This window comes from Xiphophorus maculatus, chromosome 10, assembly GCF_002775205.1.
Source record: "Xiphophorus maculatus strain JP 163 A chromosome 10, X_maculatus-5.0-male, whole genome shotgun sequence".
Lineage (NCBI taxonomy): Eukaryota > Metazoa > Chordata > Actinopteri > Cyprinodontiformes > Poeciliidae > Xiphophorus > Xiphophorus maculatus.
Window position 1 is genome coordinate 15,456,573 of NC_036452.1, and position 22,620 is coordinate 15,479,192.

General features: G+C 37.5%; 1 protein-coding gene across 1 annotated transcript in view; it reads left to right on the forward strand.

Annotated features, from left to right (window-relative positions):
* tbkbp1 (TBK1 binding protein 1) overlaps nucleotides 1–6,403 on the forward strand; it is a 64,826-nt gene extending 58,423 nt beyond the window's left edge. The window contains exon 10 of the mRNA XM_023341294.1: nucleotides 325–6,403. Coding sequence (XP_023197062.1) covers nucleotides 325–453 — 129 coding nt within the window. The 3' untranslated portion in view covers nucleotides 454–6,403. The remainder of the gene's footprint in view (nucleotides 1–324) is intronic.
* Nucleotides 6,404–22,620: the final 16,217 nt, after the last annotated feature.

The window sequence follows — 22,620 nt, forward strand, 5'->3', positions numbered from 1 at the left end:
CTCTGAGTGGGACAGTAAATTTAATTAATTTATTTTTTTCAAAAAGCATGTAAGATGAATAGCTTTTGATTATAGCATAAAAATCTAAATTCACCCTTTCTTCATATTTAGCTTGTGGGCAGACAGACTTTCATTACATCCAGACATGTGCTATTCAGCAATAGTCTTAATGGTTTAGCACAATGTAGCTCCACATGAAGTAGAGGATTTTGCTTTTTCCACACTGACTCAATTATCCATGTGAGTGACTTAGCTGCAGTTCACATGTGATGTTTGAGGAAAGACTGATTTCTTGTGTGTGAGTGTGTTTGTTTTTCTCTGCAGCTCTGGATGGAGAGTGAGGAGAACGACATGAGGAGCTGTCCTCTCTGCCAACTGATTTTCCCCGTAGGATATCCCGACGACGCTCTCATCAAGCACATTGACTCCCACCTGGAGAACAGCAAGATATGATCGCCATGGGCCAAACAACCCACACATCTGCTCTCTTTCCTCTTACAGGTTGATGTAAGAGTGCAGCCGATCTGTCCAAATAGAGAGACACATGTAGGAATCACATTTAGGGGGTAAACCACTTAGATTTGTGTCATAATCTGTAGGGATAGAACACAGAAAGGATTTTATTTTATTTTTTTTTTTGAGAAGTTATGAAACACAGATCCGTCTTGGATTTGTGGGCCCATTATTAGAATTCTTTGCAGACAGGTCTGCCTCTTTAATCTCTGGATCTGATTGTTTGACTCTTAGTTTGGTTGTGAAGTTTGAATAAAGTTTGAGATACCTTTTTATTTTTCCACTTCGTGGTGTAGTACGCCTTTATTTAGCCAAGTAGGCCAACCCTGATGCATGAGAGGCACACTGGCAGGTTCAAGGGGTCAGCACGCCTTAAAGTTAGTTCGTTTTTATCAGTATTTAATCAGGGAGATTTGAGTAATCAGTATGAATACCATGTAGATTATTTTGCAGTTATCCTGTTTAGCAGGAGCCAAGGGCAAACAATGACCTGTAGGAATGTGGTTTTTGATTGTGAAAGAAGTTTATTGCTAAGTGACACGGGTAGGGAGATTTTACTAGGTTACTTTTTTTAAAAAAACAAAACAAGGCAGTTACAGGAGAATAAAGCATTCCAATTTCACATTTACCTTCGAGCAAATGACTGGACAAGCTGGAGAAAATGAACCTGAATCCATCTGAGTTTCAGGTTCATTTTACACAAAAACAGTTTTGATGATGCCCTGCAGGGAAGGGCTGCTGTGAGGAAATGTCTTCTGTTTTTTTAATGACAGTGAAATTATAGTCAGAATATTCCTTTTATGCTTGCGGCCTGTTCAAAAAGTATCCTAGCAGTTTAAGTTAACGTAGCCTAGAAAATGTATTTGTTGTCAGTGTCCATATACATCGATCAGCCACAATGTTAGTGAAGTCTGATTATCTTTGACCTGGGAGCAAGAGAATGGTGAATTCTGCAGGATGGTAATCGAAATTAGCTTGAGAAATGATGACTGTGTCAGAGAAATATCAAGTTATTCCATCCAGGAACAACTTTAGCTTCTCTAGTTTATGTAAAAGTTAGTTTACATTGAGGGTCAGTAAATTCACAGGAGATAAATAAGCAACCAAGATTTAAATGTGGGGAGCAAAGGTTGGCCTATTAAGGGTTCTGATGCATGTCAAACGTTAAAGTGTAGACTGTATAGTCACAAATCAGTCAGGAGCTTAAAAACGGGCTGATCTGGAACTGGATCATGGAGCAACAAATGGCTAGGTGAATAGTTCTTTTTCTTGTGAGCAGATGGCAACAAAGAAAGATGGAGAGTGGGAACTTTTGGATCTTGTGGTACACAACACCTACCTAATTGTTGTTGCATGTTCATAGCAACAGCAGTGTCCTCTTCAAGAATGATTACATGCCCTGAAACATCACCTGTGTGATGTGTTGGACAATTACTTCCTATACACCTACCTTACATCCTTGTGAACTTCTGCACAGAGGGCACCTGTACCGCATTAGGGAGGTGCTTTGACGGTTGAGACTGATTGATGTGTAGATTCTCAAGTGTCTAATTTACTTTTTATTTTGTCTACATCTACAAGACAAAATCTGTACATGAAGATATATTTTTGCAATGTTTAAATGTTTGTACACCACATGTGTGATATGTTGGTGACAAGTTTCTCTCATGTGTTTGCACACCACTGTAAATGTAAATGGGAGACAATGGTCAAATTCCCACCACATGAGGTACTTTTCTGTACAAAGGCAAAATAGTCCAATGGGGAATCTCCTCCGTCTTCCTCGAGTTCCAACCTTCATCACAGTTTGATGTCAAGAGGCCCAGACCACCTAACAAAAAAAAGTCTAAAAACCAAGCTGCATGAGATTTCTATCTGAAATACTTTAACCGAACAGATGAACCGGCTCCTGGCAGCAAAGTTATATTTGCAGGGTTTAAGAAAAGACAATACTCTTCTTTTGATACCTGGATTTATTTATTTTTAATCACTGAGGTGATTTAGTTTAAGATCTACTTGTGGTACTTGCTCTTTTTAAAACTAAGAAGGAAAAAGAAACAATATCATACTGATGTCACTTGCTCTGAGGTTTTCAGTCACAAGCATTTTGTATGTGGGAGTGGGGGATCTCACACAGCAGCCCATTTCTTTTCACTGGCTAAACGTTTTTTTTTTTTAAAGAGATGAAATGCTGTGGATTGGAGTTATGCAGAGCAGTGACAGTGGCAGAAACGACTTGAAGTATTTTCAGGAAAGTTGCAGAATAGAGTTCTGGCTTTACTGATAAGGTTTGGAGAAAGAAAAAAAAATATCCCTTGATAGTTGTATTAGATTAAAGGACAACTCTGCTTTATTACCTTTATTATTACCTTCAGTTTATGTGGCCACAGGGATGGCCAAACGTTACTCAGCTTTCCCTCATTAAAACCATCGGCACGCATTGTGTTGTGTTACATGTATTTGTGAACATGCTCCTTTACTCTTTGAATGTTAACAACACCAAGAAATACTCTATTATCTGATTGTAAAAACAACAACAGTTTTCATATCCTACTGCTCTTTTGACTTTAAACTGGAACACTGTTAAATGAAACACGGCATTCCCATTCCCATCCCCAGATTCCTATTTCTTAATTCCAGTTTCTCATAAAACATAGGATTATAAGACGACCTGCACTGACACGGCTAATTTGTAAAAGCTGCCTGGTAATGATCTAGCCAAGTTGTTAGAAGCACTAAAACAAGCTAGCACTACTTTTTCATTTTCGCTTTTTAACTGATGTCTTGTAAAATACTATTCATACAACACAATGCTTTAATTCAATGCTTAAGAGAAATATCCCAAATTGTTGTAAAACTTTTGAGATAATGACTTCCCACAAATAAAACCAAAATTTCAATATTTTAATACACATCTTAAGGGTAGAAAAATATATTTTCAAACTTTTAGTGATTTTTTTTATTATCCAAGTCCAATTTCAAAGGCTAATGAAGCCTCATTAAAACTAGATCATCTGGAACGACAGAGCTTTAACATTAGAGCTACCTGGTAGAAATCAAGCTTATTGAAAAAAAACTAATGTTAAGTCACCAAACTGAAAATGTTTTTACAAGATAATTACTAAACAGCATTTTAGCTGGCTAAACACAAAGTTTTAACAAGCTACGCTTTACAAGCAGACTAGTGTTGCGCTTTATTTTCTTTTTGTAGCAATAGCTAAGGAACAATCCAGTTTTAATTCTGAATTATTAACTTAATTATTAAAAGTAAATACATTTTCTGAATTTTTGAATAGTTTTTCATTTAAAGTAATGTACAAATAGCTAAAAAGCTATGCCCAGAGATTTAAAAATACTGAAGTTTAGTTATTTTAGCTTACCTCTTGAAGTGACAGTTACACAATGAAAAATCTGTGTAAAGTACAGACTTTCAGTCTTATATTCAAAACCAATGCCAAGATTTAGAAATCACAGCTCTTTGTTATGTGAAACCCCCTTTTTACAGAAATGACATTAAATAACGTCAGCTTTCCATATCCTGTGTAAAACAAACTCTTGGGAGTTTCTATTCCTACATTATAAACATAAAATAGTCAAGCAACAACTAATTATTTAATTAGCTTAGGCTGGCTGATAAAACATTCTCATACACATAAGAATCCTTTGCATCGTTTTCATCTCCTACAAGTTCATGCGTTCAGGGGCAGAACTGAGAAATCTACAAATAACAACCTCTCTTTCCTTCTTTTCTTTTTTGGGGGGACGTGGGTGGTGAGGAAAGCAGTGTTCACCACCGCCGCCAACCAGCTTCCTGGGGGAAACCCTGAAAACTATTCTGAATTTCACAAGAAACAAGCGAAGTTCGAAGAAGTCTAAAAAAAATTTTCACCCAATTCTGTTACTTTTACATCAGCCATAACCATCAACGTCACCTCATTACAGTTCTTCTGGTTTATGTACAGTTTCTTTTTTGTCTTGTTTTTTTGTTGTTGTTTTTTTTGCAGTAGCTATGTAAATTGATCAAACTGTATTAAAACAGAATTGTCCTTCAAAGCCTCCCCATAAGCTTGAGGCTATATTTGACCCTGAATTTAAAGGGGTCCCCATAGCTCACATATTCTCAGCTGTGTGTGCAGTATGTCCTTATATTATTATGTGTGAAAATATTTAGAATTTTGTACAGTTATTTTGCAAGTGTTTTAAGACTGATGCAACATGTACTTTATTATTCCACAACTTCAAATTGGAGTGTATGTAAATCTATATATCTATGTATAAATCCACAAGAGTAAACATGAATTATATGCGAGTAAAATCCCTACAATCTTCCACTATTACTCACTATGTAGTGATATGTCTTGTAGTGCATTGTTATCACAGCCAGAAGGTGAAAATGTGTTCTTGAAAGTTTCAAACACTTTAGAAAAAGGTTTATGATTTAAACAACAACAAAAAACACGAATTAATTAAATTATATTCCAAAAGGTTAAGTTACAGGATGCACAGTGCCTTGCAGAAGCTTTCATGTCCTTTATGGGGTTTTCACATTTTGTCATGTTAGTATTTATGTATTTCTTTTGGTTTTTATATGATTATAACTCTGCCATCCCATTTTACATTGATAGCCCTAGATACAATTGAGTGGAAACCAGTTGCCTTTAAATGCCACCAAAACTAAACTTTGAACTTTACTGTGCTGAAAACGTCACCTTGAACAAACTATCCTAATCCTGTGGCAGCATCACACTGTGGGACGCTGAATTGAAATGCACTCTGCACTTTTTTTGAAAACCATCTGCCCTTCTTCTTCATAGTTATGCACAAATGTGTGTTGGTTTATCACAAAAAAAGCAAATAGAATGCATTAATTCATTTGGTTTTATTGTGACAAAAGATGAAAAATGTCTATAAAGGGTATAATTCCTTTTGCCAGGCACTGTAACTGTTGTTTTTAAATATCACTTAATTCATTTTTTTAAAGGCAGAAAAGATGTTTTGCGGTTTCAGATTTTTGAGCACTACATGCATTTCTCGGCCTCCAAACACAGGATCTAGGTCTGCTCCAAACCAAAGAGAACAAATTGTTTCCTGTATATTTTGAGCAAAGAAAAGTCATTGTCTGAGGCGTGTGCGTGTAAAGACGCTGCATTGTGGTTATTGAAGCTGGAAGGTTCACGACCACAACGTGCTGGCCGGCAGCTGCAGCGCAGAGTGATTGTGCCCCTGCATGAGCTCGTGAAGTGATGCACATGGATGTTTGTACTGCTGCACATCTGCACTTACACAGACCTCTCTTAGGTCAGTAAGAGTGGGGCTTGGAATCGCTGCTTTAGGTTCGATTATTGGTGTTCAATTACAGAACTTTAACCTGTGACGCAATCTTTTTTTATTATTATTTTTGACGTGCTTAAAGCAAGCTGACTTTATAGTTCACTCAGGACAGAAGTAGATATAAAGTGCAGTGTGAAGATAAGGTACGATTATTACTTTTTTTTAAAATGAAATTTCACTTGGAATTCTGCTCAGAAATTCTCAGGAGACAAACAACATGGTCCTTTAATACGCTCGAACAAAAAAGAAAATAAAAAAGTAATATTCTTCTAAAGCTCCACTCATCTATAAGTACCTCTGTGAGTCAGATTGTCTTCGGTTTCTTTTTCTGTGGGGTAACCTTGAGCACACACTGAGACCTCGGCACTAATGAACTCCCCACAAACACTAATGAGAAATAATGTCTGTGTGTAAAACTAATGTGTGGAACAACAACACCACTGGCATTCACCAACTCTAATATACAGAAAAAGAAATCTGCCACTTAGGTCCACAAAATGTTTTCCTTTATATATCTGTAAATATTCCTATTAATAAACTTGCACTGAAATAACATGCACACTGGCTTTCTTTGTAAGCTTTTTGTGACGTTATGGCCTAGCAGGATGCATCTCACATCCTGTTGATGCAGTAGCAGTATTTTAGACGCACACAAAGCCTTCCACATTTATTAGCAGCACTGGTACTGTTTAAAAAGCCTTCAAATATATTAAAGATTTGTTTCATGGTCACTATGTCATTTTTGCTGCAGTGCTTTAACAGTAAGCTTTGGAGATTTTTTTTACCTCCTTTACCATCTAGCTCACCGTATCTAATGGAAAAATAGACTTGGGTCCTCCTCCAATCTTCCAGTTTCATGTATTTTAAACTTTACATTTTTGCTGTGCCCTGTACATTTTGGCTCTCACTGTACACATGAGTCATTTTAGACAAGTATTTATTTTCTTCTAGCTGTTTTGAAGAGTGGCTAATGCCAAATTTACACCCCAGAGAAAAAGAAGGCTGCAGATTAATGGTGAAAACAATGTTATAATTACAATACACAAGTTGTTTGAGAAGACTTAAATAGCAGCACATTTAATTTGTTACGTAAAGTCGGCATGACCTCTAACACGATAAGGTTTAGTCTTTTAATTGAATGTGTATTTAAAAGATAATTTGTTGCACAATATTTTCTAATGTTACTGGAACTGCAGGGGTGCTGCTATTTTTTGCCTCAGATCATGTGATATGGCGTTTACACAACAAAACGCTACAAAAACAAGAACTCCTAATCAGCTGTGCTTATCTGTTCAAGGAGGCAGCAGTGCTCTGTTGAGAGCTGAACATGTTTTTAGTTTCAGTCAGGCTTGAAGCTGCTGCTGAGAAGAAGCAAAAATAATATTAAAAAACCCAAAACAGAATCACGTCTCTCAGGTGTGGCAATATTCCGCAGCAGTCAGATCAATGTCAACAAAGAGAAAGAGAGAGAGCCTTGATTGCAGTTACAGTTTAAAAATACAACCTTGAAACCTTGAACAATAATTTGTATTTATTTATTTATGAAAAAATAGAGAGCTAAATGTCAAATATACAGAAGATTCTTTAAAAATGCTGTATTGTGTTTGACGATGTGGAGCTAAGTTGCACTTGTAAATAAATTAGATCATATTTAGTTGTTGAAGTACAGGGTTGAATGACGTTCTCATTTTTTATTTTACAACCTCAAATCTCAAAAATATCTTTATTGGGATTTAATTAGACAACAAAAAGTAGTGTATAGCTGTTAATGTGAAGTGAAATTATACATTTTACATTTTTAATGAAAATCTGAAAAGTGAGGCATGCTATTTGTCACAGTTGCTTTGTGTCAATACTTTGTAAAACCACCTTTTGCTGCATTCACAACTGATATTCATTTGGGTTATGTTTCTTCCAGTCTTGCAGGCAGACATTTTTGCCAAATTATTTGGCACCCTGTTTTACTGAGGATGGATTGTTTGCTGCAATATTCAGTTTTAGGTTTTGGCCACGCACAATGCTTTGCACGCGGACCTAAAAATTCAGTTTTGATCTCATTTGAACAAAGAGCCGTTTTCTGTGCCCCCCATGTGGCTTAGGGCAAAACAGAACAACAATTATTTGTGGACTGCATAAAGAACAAAGTTGGTCTTTCAGAGTATAGAATAAATAATTAAATATTGTAGGACTACTTCTTAGCCATGGCTATGCACCTAGCAGATATTATCTTCAACAAAGATCACAGCATTTTTAAATACTGTGTTTTTGGGCCCAAAGCGTCACTTTTAAATAGACCCGTCCCTTTACTGGAAGTGCTTCTGACGTAGAAAACGCTGAAACTGTGTTTTCTAAGAAGGCTGTTCTCTTTACCCCGGGTGATAGCTGCCATCCTTTTCACCGGCTCATTTCCTACATCTTTAGCTCTCTGCCGCTAACCTCAATACTTAGACTACATCAGGAAAAAGAAAAACGCGCACACCCATCCGGGCCACAAAACCACAAACACCACTAGGTTTACGTGTAAAGCTAAAAGGCAGAGAGCGAGCCTGCAGTCAGAAGTAACAGAAACCTCACCAGCTCTGTCAATAATTATGAAAAACAAAGACGTTTTCTGCTCACCGACTGAAAACAACAGTTGCCTCCCTGTGCTTGTATGACCTCCCAGATGCAGATAGAAATAAAGTAAGCACTTTAGTTCTTTAAAAAGCTCTCAGAAACAGGACTGCAGACACTCTGATCTTAGAAGTTGAACTTCTTCTTCTCTGTATTTCCAATAATCTCTTGACTCTAAACAAGCAAGGACATATTTTCAACATCAAGTCCATGTCCGAGTAAATTAGAGTATAATTGAAATGTTTATTTCTATGAATCTGAAAGTGGAACAGTATGTAGAGTATAGATTTAATGCATATGGAGAGTAAACATTTTTGGACCAGGTGGGAGGAAGGCAAAGTCAGGTGGAGAAAAATGTATTAATCACAGAAACAGAAACTTGGAGACTGATAGCATAAACGAACCAGAAATAGCAAGAACATCCAGAGGTCAACAAAAGAATCAACCAAGGAGTGAAAATGAGATGCAATGCTATGGTGTGTGGAGTGTAACAGGAGGAGCACAGCGAGAACAATTAGCAAGTAATGAAGGTACAGGAATGAAACGAAGGACGAATTTGAAAACCAAATCTAAAAACTAAACTCAGTCGATATATAATGATCCATTTCAGAATTATATATCTGTTTGTTTCAGTGACTATGGCTTACTGCTAACTAAAAAACCCAAATTTATTATCTCAAGATATTAAAACTTTACATTGGACCAAGTTCTGTACAGTCTACGGACCTTGGTTGTTTTTTGTTTTTGTTTTTAAATGAATTAAAACTGTTGTGTTATGGAGGTGATCAGTTTGCAGCCCTGCAGAAGCTTGTTGGTTTGAATATCTTTTGTCTTTCACTTCCAGTTTGCTGACCTATCAATCACAGTGACACTTTGGACTTTTAAACAGGTAATGGCGCCTTGGGCAGCGTCTACAGGTGGTAAGTCCTGGTAGAAAATGAAATATCCATTGCAGAAGGAAGCATGTAGGCCTTTTGGGACTTGATAAAACACAGCACAGCAGATTAAACTGATGGAAACCTCTCATTGAACTTTAACCTAAATTTTGTGTCACTTTCACACACTGGCATCTTTTTATACCACACTTTTTCCGTCCAACAAACTTTCCAGTAATATGCTTGACCTTTTTTATCTAACCATCATTGTGCATACTGCATAGTCACTCTCTTCTGAACTACTGTCAAGTCAATACTTTTCTCTATTATTGTGCAGAGAATAATACACGATTACAACATTTCTATAAAAAAAATAAAATAAAATTTCAATAGTATTATGTAACATTTTCCTTTTTGCACAAAGTGAATTTTTGGTTCTCCTCAGAGGTAGGTCATAATCATCAACAATAATAAAATAAACAATGTATTGTTCTATGTGTCAATCCACATTTTTTGATAAAATTATAAAATAAATCAATGTTGTAATGATTTTCTCATTTATTTAGATGATCCTGTTTTTGCAGAAAAGTTGCATGAGTTCAGTACAGTAATAGAGAACCATAGCAGCACTTGAATACCTTTAGCAGCAAATTACTCAGTCTGATTCATGATGCCCAAAATTCGCTGTTATATTTAATACTTTACCTGTACCTGGAGTAAAACCACTTAAAGCTTTGAGTTCTCCACTTTTTAAATTTCACAATAAGCTACAAGACCCTTGAAACGTCTCTTGACTGGCCTGCTTTACATAAAAGCTGTAGGCTTTTTCTGTATCCAGCTTCAGAGGTAGAAATTAAAATTTTTTATTAATTTTTTTTTTTTTTGCAGAGTCCAGAGATGTTTTTCAAAATCCAAGCCAAACAACTGAAGAGGAGAGGCAGCGGCTTTATCGAGAAGGCAGGAAACGCTGTGGTTGCTCACAGGTTGGTTGTTGTTTTATTGACAACAGAAAACACCCACTTCAAGGATCAGATGTGGAAAAAATGACATGGCAGTAAACATTTCTATACATGCTCTCGAATCTCAATAGAAGCACTCAAAAGTTCAAAAAACTAAAAACACATCAAATAGCTCAAATTGGTGGCAATTATCTTTTTTCAGATTCACTTATTCTTTTTCTCTCGTTATTTCCTTTCAAGGTACCAATATTTTAAAAGTTTTCCAGATCAACAATTCTCTGGACTTTCTGAAAAGTTTCAAACTTTTTTGTTTAGTCAGTAATATTCACATTATGGCTTTTTTTTTTTTTGCTTGCAAGGACACTTACAGAATCACCTGTGAATAGTTTTGGCATTAAAACTATGTGGTGTTGTGCCAAATGGACTGAATTTATACAGCGCTTCTCTGATCAGTCTGATGACTCAAAGCACTTTAAACTTCTGCCAAATTCATTCATATGTACACATTTATTGACCACTTCACAGACTGGTAGGCAGCTTGGGGCTCAGTGTCCAGGAGAACATCTGCATATGGAAAAGGACGAAGCTGGAATGGCACCCAAAGTTGTTGAGACATGAAAGGACAACTTAGCAAAATTAAAATTGCTCTTTTAGCTGAAACGTTTCCTTTTTTCTTTTTCTTTTTTTTTTTTTTTGCTACTTTGATATTTTAACCTGGACTGTTTGTCTAGTGTTTGTATTTGTTTTCTTTCCTTCTTTGATTTTTCCTGTAAAGTGCATTGGTTGCCACATTTACTTATCATTAAGCAATATATGAATCAAACAGTCACTTTGACTTCAGTGTTGTTGATTTATGTTACGCCTGCTGACGTAGCTGATTGGCTGACTTGCTTCCCTTCTGTGTCTGATTAAAAAGTAATGACTGAGTATTTATTCTGGGCTGCTCCAGTCTATAACTAATATAAAGTGACAAACTTTGTGAAAAAAGGGACTATAACTGCAGAAAGTTTTAAAGCAGGGGTGGGCACTCCTGGTCCTCGAGGGCCGGTGTCCTGCAACTTTTAGATGCATCTCTACTTCAACACACCTGAGTCAAATAATGAGGTCGTTAACAGGACTCTGGAGAACTTGACTGCACTTAGGAGGTGATTCAGCTGTTGGATTCAGGTGTGTTGGACCAGGGAGACATCTAAGAGTTGCAGGACACCGGCCCTCGAGGACCAGGAGTGCCCACCCCTGTTTTAAAGTCATTTCAATGATGCAGACTTCTTCCTTCGGTGCAATTGTAGGAGGATACTCTAGTTCATTTGCCTAGAGAGTCTGGTTTGTTTGAGGAAGTGAAACTGCACAATCAGACTCTAATAGGAATGAAACTCTTATGTTTTTGGGCAAACTCTGGTCTCTCTAAAAGCTTAGGTCATAGTTCTGCTAAAGTGAGTTCTAGACGGGTTTGAATGCGTATGCGACTGTCAAGTGGACTGGAGAAAGCAGAGAAAGCCGATTATAGCAGAGGGTATTCTGTCTGAATACAGCCAAAACAAATGTGCAAGTCTGGTGTTAGCCAGAGAAATTGCTTGCATTCCTTTGCCAAAGACCAAAGAGAAATCATACAAACACTACAATCTGACGTCACTGAATTTTTATTTACATTTTGTGAATAAGGAAGTTCTTCAGAGGCTTTTGTGTTATTTCCTTCAGTGGTTCTTGGTGCAATTTTTGACTCAAACAAACTGAGTCTACTGGACTACCAGGTGTGAAAACACTCTAAAATTAAATTTAAATCTCTATTTGATTGATTAATTATTGCACATATACACATAGCAGCAGCATGATAAATTTCTTTAGAACTTAGAAATATATTCTCTTTCAGGATTTTAGATTTTCTGTTGAGGTGCTGAACCATCAGAGCAGCCCGGCATGGCCATGACACTTCCACCACCAGTACTGACGTTTTTGTTTTTCTATGAAAGACTTATCAAGATGCACAGCTTCCAAAAATTTCAGGTGTTTTGGCAGATGAGACTGGTTTTTGTATTTTGTTTTTAGGTCAGCAGTCACTGTTTCCCAGTTTCTCCCTCTTATTGTTGAATCATGAACCCTGACCTTGACTGAGCCAAGAGAGGCCTGTATTACTTCTATTGGAAATTATTTAGACAGTTTTTTGCATCTAATAAATTGGTCTTATATCGAACTACTTTTGCCAAGCTAAGCACCAAACCACTTTGACTTCTTTAGCAATTTTATTTTCTGACTCAACAAGTTAGTCAAATCGTCCACTCTTTGGTTTAAATTGTGTTTTTTCCCTTTTTCACTGGCCTTAAAACCACACCGACAGTGTGCTGAAATTTTTTCGAAAAGTGAGACAAGTGGAATAATGATAAATATTCCACTTGTCCAGAAAGTCAAATGAGTCCGGAGATCTAAAAATAAAAAATACTGTTAATAGAAACAGGGTTAATGGATTAAAATGAACATTTGGCTCCTTGGAAGCAAAATATGATGGAAATTAGGGAGGCTTAAAACTTTACACTTTAATGACAGAGTGAAACATGCTGGAAACAGTTTTAAATTTGCATGCAAATAAAGTTTCAGATCAAATTTGACACGATTTTCTCAAAAAAAAACACTTTTTCTAGAAACCTTTTTTTGGAGTGATGAACAATGTAATATAGCATAACATTTAAATCTTATGTGCAATGTTTCACTTTCAACCTAAGCCAGGTTTAAACCACATAGTTACTTATAAACCTCACACCTGTGATTCATCAGCACCCAGCTTGTGTGTTATAAACTTGTGGGATTACCCATTTGTAGTTCTGGAAAAGATTTTCCATGTTGTGTTTTGTTTCCATGTGGGAAGTGCTGCAGCGGTCCACTAGGTGGCCACATAAACCACACAAACCACAGAACATCGTCTTACTTTACCTTGCAGCAGACTGGAGTCACATTTTATCAGTGCAGAGTTCATCTTGGTACTGTAAGGCAGAGGACACCAACTTCTCTGCATTACTCCTTTTTTTTAATACACATGTCAATTAATTTTTTATATATCAATTCAAAAACAGGACCTATAACAACATATAAATTAGCCTATTAGTCTGAACTGTTACCCCAGCTATAATTATTTTTAATCAATTAAAAAAATTAAGATTTTTTATTTTTACATTTTGCGACATTACAAACACAAACTTCAATGTGCTTTATTGAGATATGTGATAGACCAAGACAAAGTGGTGCATAGCTATGAAATGAATTGAAAATGGTATTTCCATTTTCTTTTACAAATGCTGCACGTAATTTCATCTCAGTATAAATGTAGCTGTTTTATGAAGGCCTCTGAAGTTTGTTAGAGGATATTAGAGAACAAACTAAAATCATTTAGACCAAGGAATGCGGCAGAGAGGTCGGAAATAAAACTGGAGAAATTTAAAGCAAGGTTAGGTTATGAAACAACTTCCCAAGCATGAGGAGGGCTATTCAATCCATCGTTATTATCACACCCTTAGTCTGCCAGGTAAAATGTTTAAAAACCAGCTACAAATATGACCTTGATCCAGAGTTGTGTTGCATTGCTTATGATGTGCTGTGCTGCTGCAATCCATCTGTTTCAAAGTTTTTTCATGTTGTGCATTCAGGTGGTATTCTGCATATAATGACTGTAACAGAAAGGCTATTTAAGCTACAGTGTGTTAGCTTGAATCAGCCTGCCCATTCTCCTCTGACTTCCAGTGTCAGTGACGCATTTTCATCAACACAACTGTTGCTGGCCCAGAAAACTTTCAAAATTAATCAATCAAGTTTGTTTGTCTACCACATTTCGGCAACAAGGCAGTTCAACATCCTTTACGTCATAAAAATACAAAAGTGGAAAGCAGTAAAAGACACCATACAGTCGTTGACTGTGTGGAGAAAACCAGTAAGCATTACATTTTCTCGAGTGTCGTCTTTACAGATCAAAAGGGTGACCGATAGAGCTGGTTAAAACTTTAGGGAGGGACAATGTTAAGGACTTATCTACCAAGATCAACCATACCATTTTGTAAGTCACTTCTGTTTTTTCTCCATTCTGATGCTCAGTTCAAACTCCAGTAAGTTTTCTCCAGCAGGTCTAGGTTACTAAATTCATTGAGTTGCTGTCATCTAATTGGCTAAATCACCTTCTCTGTTTTGCAGGAAATGGACAGGTGTACCCAATGAAGTGGGCAGTGAGTGTGTGCTGAGAGGTAGGATTATTGATTGTGTAGCAAGTGTACAACACTGGAAAACCACACAAAGTAACAGAAATTCAATAATCCAGACACATACAATACTGTCATTTTGTTCTGCTCTGGTCCTCTGCGACTTAAAGTGTTAAAATGATCCATCGGTTCATGTAGTGTTCTCACTCACGGCTCTGAAGGTTTTTCACAGCTACATAAAAAATGGATACACAACAGAGAATGAAGTTAATCAAAATCATGCAAAAACAAAGGAAAACTCATTGGAAAATACAAATGGACTTGCTCTGAACAATCTCATCAGCTCTGAGTAGATTTTTATTGTGATAAAATATTTGAAAAACTAGTGGAAAAACAAACTATTGTATCTTTATTTGATGAGCATTGAATTTTATCTTATGTTAAAGAAAGGTCTACTAACTTTAAACCAATCTTTCTTTTATACTGATACTGACTTTAGCTGATTTAATTTCTCTTTAAAAACTATAATGTAAGATGTAAAAATGCCATGGAATGGTTTTTCTCTTTTGCCATAATCATGTTTTACTCATTTACATGAAACAGAGCAATTCTGATAAGTTCTGATCATTCTTTCCTATGGTGCGCTGAAATTTACTCTCACTCTCTTGTGGCCTGAATACATCAAAGGGATGCATCATCGTTTTTGAAAAAGTACTTTTCTGTTTGAAGTTGCTCGTTTCTGTGCTTCTTGAAATTCTTTTTCACTTAGAAACATCATCCACACTAAAACATTTTTGTTCTTGCTGCAACCTGGAGGCACCATGCTTTTTGGTCACCACAGAGTTAAGGCCAGACTCAGGCGAGAAAAGTACCGGTTGACTAAAATGTAATCATTTACCATAGAATAGAAGAGAATCGAACAGAAACAGCCTTTATTGGGCCAGTGTTATAGTAACTCAACTTTTTTGAGCTTCACATCATGTTAGGATGTTATTCTCTCATAAAATACATACCTGGAGTGTTGGACATGTTTAAACATGTTTCATGCATGTTTAAGAAATCATTTATCGCCCATGGTAACCATTCAGTTGTGCAAAACTCCAGGGTGGACCCAGCACTGCAGCTCTAAGGAGGAGTTTACAGTTTCCACCTCACATTCCACCGCAACTCTCCCATTGAGTTCCTTCAGACTAGCAGCAGCAATTAGCAAATGCCTGGTGGAACTGGGCATCTGCTACGTTCTTTATATAAACTACTAGTAAAAACATTGTTAAAAGGTTAAGACAGGAGCGCTGTTGTGATGACTTCCTGAAGTGTTTCAGAAAGAGATGGAGTTATTAAAGAGACAGAGGCCCAATTTCAAGGCTTTAAATATCAAAGTCAAATTTATTTTAATTCATATTTGATGTATATAGTATTACCTGATGGTGCTATGAAAACACAATGCAACCTCTTTAAGCATTTTTTTCAAGCTCTCCAGGGTGGAGTTGGAAAATATGCACAAAAATTATGACATGGTGAAAACATTCACTTGCCTGATAATTGTGCACACAATGCATGCATGTAAAAATGTCATAGTTTTATCACTTTCTAAGTTCATCTTCATCATATGATGTTTGTCTATTTTTTAAGGAAGACAAAGATGACTTGGATAACTTCTGTTGGCTGTTAATTCTGTGCTGAAGAGTGTTGAATAAAAACATAATTGACCAAGTTACTTTGCAAGAGTTTTCTTACAGTTTAGAAGGCAGCCTTGCACTCTCAACAAATTCTTCATATCAAAAAGAACAATGAATTTAACAAATGATTTGCAAAAGTGACTGTCTGGACCTGATATTACAATTACCTATAAGGGGCCTAAGTGATCTGAGAGATATTAGTCAAATTAGTTTTTACTGTAAGATCATTATTGTCACATTGTATAACAAGGCAATGTGATTTTTGAGTTGCAAATGCATTAGTTCTCTAGCAGCTGTTATGTTCAAATGTCATGTGAGAGTTGCACCGTTCATGTATTGGACTATTTCACAAGTCCAAAAAGACAAAAGGGAGAGCAAAATGATCAGTTTGGCACCATGTATAATCTGCAATTATATCCCTGCTCTAATTTAGTTAATGGGGACACAAATGTATGGAAGAGAAACAATTAGCCAATAACTAAAAGGCAGTGCTTGGGTGTTTTTGTAAAGATAAAGATTTCAGATATTCAAATTACATTCAGGCAGAGCAGCATCTACTACTGTATTGACTGTTGTGACATTTCCTCTCAGATGTAAACAGTGATAGTGCTGATCAAAAACACTTTGACCACCTGCTGTTCATGCAGAAATCAGTGCTTGTGTCCCACATGCCCCGCTGACAACATGTTCATTACGTTGGCTGCCTGAAAACAGGGCAGAGATCGAAGCCCCTGGTTCTGTGGCTGAGTGAGTTAACACGCATGCTAAGAGGGCAAACTGTCTGAAGATACAAATACACGGTAAGCATTGTGTATTTATACTTGGAGACAAAGTCAGATCCAAGCAGACACCCCCTGCATCTGCACACAGATGCAACACAAACACACACTTACACGCTCCAACACTTCGCCAATCTGCGCGGGTAGAGGCGCAGCCAGTGTCGACGAGAGGCGGTGAACTGCGTTTGAACCGCTGACCTCTGTAACTCACCCATATTGATGGCAGGCAGCAAACTCGTTCACAACACAGCGCTTCAGCAAGCATAGCACTGCCCCGGGGACTGCAGGCGTCAGAGGGGGGATGGAGGATGCGGTGGATGGATGGATGGATGGATCAGGAGGGATGACAGATGAGTGAAAAAAGATTCTAGTCAAGTTTATCTGTTAAGGTGTAACAGAGGAATCACAAAGGGATGAAGAGTGAAGAGGGAAGATGACGAGCCTGGGAGATATGTTTTCTGAAATTAGCAAGCGAGATAACGCACTGTTTTCTATTTGAATGTTTTTACTATTTATTAATTGGAGTAATAATCTGTTCATTATTTGGCCACATAAAAATTCATATTGGTGCTGTAGTCACCTCAGCTAAAGATTTAATTTATCAAGTCAGGGTGTTACGGCCCTGGGCCTTATGAGCTGGGTTGCAGGTGTCTTGTTGTCTGTCTTTGTGCTCCTCCCCTTTACAGGTGCTGCTGATTTTATTAATTTGGAGCACAGAGCATTTAAACCTGGCTGTCTCCACCTTCTGGGTCGCCATCGGCGTCCACTCTGCCTTGATGCTTGCGGTGTTTTGTTGCCAGGCCTCAGCTCCCCTCCTTTTTGCACATTTGAGTTTGTCTTTGTTTTTGCACTTCAACAACTCCATATACGCTCATACACCACATCCAAGCATTTGCATTACACCACTGATACTGACATCCTCAATCCATTGTTGTTTGTGTTAATAAACATTCCTTTTTATGCACTTTAATCCCTGCATGGTCTCCCGTTATTGTTATGACCTTGAGCCAGTCGTAACACAGGGTCTGGAGGAAGAGGAGAGAGATGCGACGTAGACAGGTGGCGAGGGAGAAACAACTATTTAAAGGAGCGGTGTTACATATAACTGACTTTTTGAGCTCTACATCATGTTAGAATGTTATTCCCTCATCAAAAACATACCTGGAGTTTTACTATGATTCTTTCATGGTTGTTTGAGAAATACTTTAATCTCCCATGGCAACCATTCAGCTGTGCAAAACGCTTGGGCAGACCTAGCACCGCCTGTGAGGTCGAAGCTCCTCCTCGGATGAAGTTCCTCCTTGGAGGAGCTGCAGTTTCCAAGCTTTTGAGGTTCTGCCTAACAGAGCAGCCCTTCCCTCCCTATAATATCTGCTACATTTTTAACTTCTGGTGTTGGCCAGCTGTGCTGCAGTGCTAATATTAGCTTGTACATAAATAAAATCAAGAATAGATGCCTTTTCTATTGTTATTCTTATAAGCAACAAAGAAATTGGAAAACATTTTTAAGCCAAAGATTTTCAAACGGTTTGGACTGTTTTAACTTCCTGCACTCTGGTGCAGTTCTAATGCTGGATTGGATTCGAACAGGAAAATAAAACATGTAGTTTCATCTAATATTTATCTGGTTCATTTTCAACTGTGGTATGATGCAAAAATAAATATATTTGCTCTCAGCTTGACCTTAAAAATGTAACACAGTTTGCTACTGCCACTTTTGTTGAGATTAGCTGCAATCTCCTTTAGGAACCACAAGGAGCCTGTAACCCAAGTAGTTTCAACTCTGCTTATTTATTTATTTGTATTAATGCTGCATTGTAAGAAACTGCCTTACATTAACATGATCAACTTACAACTCTAAGCTTATGTGTTGATTAGAACGATAACACACCTAAACATGGTCAGGCTTTTACTTATGTTAAGCTTCATGGTTTGCAATAGTTTTGTCATTCCAGACACTTCTAAGTAACTTTAAAACGTTACAGAAAGATTATCAAAATGTTTACAATTTTTAAAATTACAATGGCATTATTTAAAAAACAAAAACTCCATTACTTTTTTGCATACAACCACACATGTAATGACTGTACTACTGCCATAATTGTTCAGATGCTCTGGGCTACACACTGTGCAATATTTATTTAAAAAGAAAATCAAAAGCAATCACTTTTTATACTTTTTAAAGTTTATTCCCAGCATTCTGAAGAAGAAGAGTTTATGTATGTAATTCCACATGTGAGGAGAAAGATTTTTATAATCTTTTTAACGAACAGTCATGTGACAATCTTGGACCACAGATTGGTCCTGACTTCAGGATTAGGGGTGACACAGAGGTGAGCCACCATCTCCATAAATCATTTATTTCATTTTCATAATTTCACATTAACATTTTACTTTTAAACTCCATATGTCCCACAGAATCCAATATCAAACATTTAGCTTAATTCAGTGTCTTAATACGTGCACGCCTCTGCGTTAGCATGTTCGTACTCGTAACACATTATCAATATTGGATGCCAAAAGGTAACTGTAGTCTGTATTAGAAGTGAGCTGTTTTATGTGGTAGCAGCTCTTACAGCCAGCTCTGACTTCTGCTTTAATATTTAATCAAGAGCAGACAGCCACTGACATATTACAAGGGTCTTCACTAGAGTATCTTCCTAGATGCCAAACACACAGTACCAGGGAGTTCATCTTTGGCCCACTGACATGGAAAAAATGACCTTTTTGGAGGCAGACAGAGCATGTATGATACCTGCTGAGATCACTCCAACAACAAAAAAAGGAAGGTTGTAAAGGTTACCAAAAGGTTTCCAAGCAGAGCACTCAAACAGTAAACCCGTGTGCTTTCTCTCTTTTTTTTTTTTTGAACAGCTTATGCCTAATTTCTGATCTGCTGCTTTGAGGCTTCTTCCTTGTGGCTCTTCCCATTCAGCCAAAAGACTTGGATTAGGAGAAACTGGCAGATGTCATTAGCATTAGAGTGATCTTTTATATTAACTCTAAACATCTAATTCTCACTTCCTGCTCTTTGATTGTTTGTTGAGATTTTATGTCATGGTAGAAAATAAATGGGAATTGAATTGAAATGCAATTAAAGCTGCAGGTAAATTTCTCCCAGCTTTGCATGTCTAGAAAGTGACATTTTTGCCAACTTTTTCTTTCAAATTAGGTTGAACTCAGTTGGATTGAGGATAAAAAATAAATTAACATTTTAAAAAAGACAAGAGTTGGTCACCATCAGTCTGCAGTAGAACCAGAATTTAATATCCATGAAATTAGAGTGAAATGAAAAGGAAGAAGAATCAACACAGTGACCACAGACTCTTTGATCCATCCATCCATCCATCCATCCATCCATCCATCCATCCATCCATCCATCCACTGTAATCTTTCATTTTTACATTAAGAATCAATTGCACACCTGTGATCAAAATGTTAATTCAATCTTAGGTGTTATTTCATGGTTAAATGTACCAACACACCCAAAACATGGCTATTACTTTCCAACAGCTGTCAATCATTAGCACTTGACTTGAAAATTACTCCAATTTGAGCAGCAAAATGAACTCAGATCTGTTTTCTGCTCATCAAACCACCATGACATGAACAATGCCAAAGTGTCTCTGAGACAAACAAATGAAGGCAGGTGCTGAAGGGTCTGCCAGATCCACCATATGCCCCCTCCCCCAGGTGGGAGTAACAAGAAACTCAGGTCTTTAGCTGAGCAGACTGTGCTCAAGCTGTGGGGTTTTGGTAACAAAAGCAGTGGAGGTGTCGTAGCCGGTGGCGGTCCTATTGAGCCCGGCCGCTTTGGGTGAGAATGTGAACGTCTTCTTCAAAAAGTGTTGATCCCATTTCAACACTTCTATGTTTATTGTCAGTTACAATATGGAGTTGTGCAGCAGCACTGAAGAGCGAGTCTCTAAAACTCCGAGACATGAGGGAGTCTGAGAAACATCTGACTGCAGAGGCTTCAGCCCAGTGATTGGTGGGCACATTGCTCAACTTGGGGACTTTTCATCATTAGACTGCACCGCATGGCAATGAGTGGTGTGACCCCTTTTTTTCCTCACAGGCAGCAGTATCACAGCTCTGATCTGTCACCCTCCGCTTGCCTTAATGTGTGAAAGCAAGACGTGTTGCGCCTATTAGCACTTCTTGGCAAGGCTGGCATGCTGATCCCTCATCCCCGGGGAGCCCGGCAATATGGTGCCGCGTGGTGACCGCCCGCCAGCCCTGGCTCCCGCTGTCACAACACATCACGCATCCTCAGCAACCACCGCCAGCGCCTCCACTTCCACCACACCTCCATCACTGCGTTGGGATGAGTGACGGGAGCGCCTAACAGGAAGAACCGGGGGTCCTTCGGGTAGATTAAAAACTTTTAAACAGAGAGGGCAGTTCAAGTGGACTATTATCTTAATCATGATGAAGAGTTGTGTGCAGTTCGATGGATTGCATCCAATTCATTTTGAGATTCTAGGGTCTACATTAAGTTTTATTGTAAACAGTTCACTTTTACTCTTTTTCTTCCTTCCATCCATCCATCCATCCATCCATCCATCCATCCATCCATCCATACATACATACATACATCCATCCATACATCCATCCATACATCCATACATACATACATACATCCATCCATTTTCTTACACCCTTGTCCCTAGTGGGGTTGGGAGGGGTTATTTTTTAATATATATTTTACTTATTATTTCAATGATTTGTTTCTTGATTTGTTTCAGTGGGTGTACATCTCTTTGGTCCAACTACCTTACTTTTAAATGCCGTTTCAAATAAAATTACATTAACATAAGTCATCATGGTGTTTGTGTGGGTATGATTAGTGTTAAGCTTGGGAACATATCATATTGAGTTTTTATTAATAAATTGCATAATATGAGGAACTTTGTTAGATGGGAGACAAAAGGAACAACCTTAAACTAAAGGTGTGGAGTCATATAAATAAGAGATTCATGAGAAAATAGCTAGTGGCCAGAATGAAGAGTTTCGGTTGATTAGCCCTGACTGGTGATTGGTTTGCTGAAAATGCCAAAATCACATAATTGTCTTTATCAATTACTCTGGTTACATTTGTGACTTCAGGTGGGTTATTGAAACTCTATTTGTGTGTATACACAGTGCTTTGAAAAAGTATTTATGCTTTTACTAATTTTTGTCATAGTTGTTTTTCTGTCTTGTCGCACTTAAATGTTTTAATATCAGGCAAGAAAAAGCTTAGTAAATGATGATGGTTTCATTCATTGAGGGATAAAGCTGCACAACCTGGTCCTATTTGAAAAAATTAATGCCTCCTTAACCTAACGGAAAGTTGGCCCACTCTTCTACACACTGTTTACTGTCATACTGCAGCATCTCTATCACATCCAGCCCAGACTTTGGTTTAGTTCATACTTTTTTCTTAGTAATTCAAGCACACCTTTGATACATTTGAAAACTGCTTTGTCTTCATATAAAGCATTTCTATAAAATGTGCACATTGGGGTAAACAGTTATAGGCTGCTACTTTTACCTCGCAGTAAGACGGTCCTGGATTCAAATCCTGACCTGGGATCTTCCTCAGACAGTCTGAAAAATGTGACAGGTTAATTGGTCAATAAGTTGTCTTTTTGTATGAGTGTGTGTACACATGGTGATGTGGCCTGTGTGTCAATATGTTGCCCTGTGAT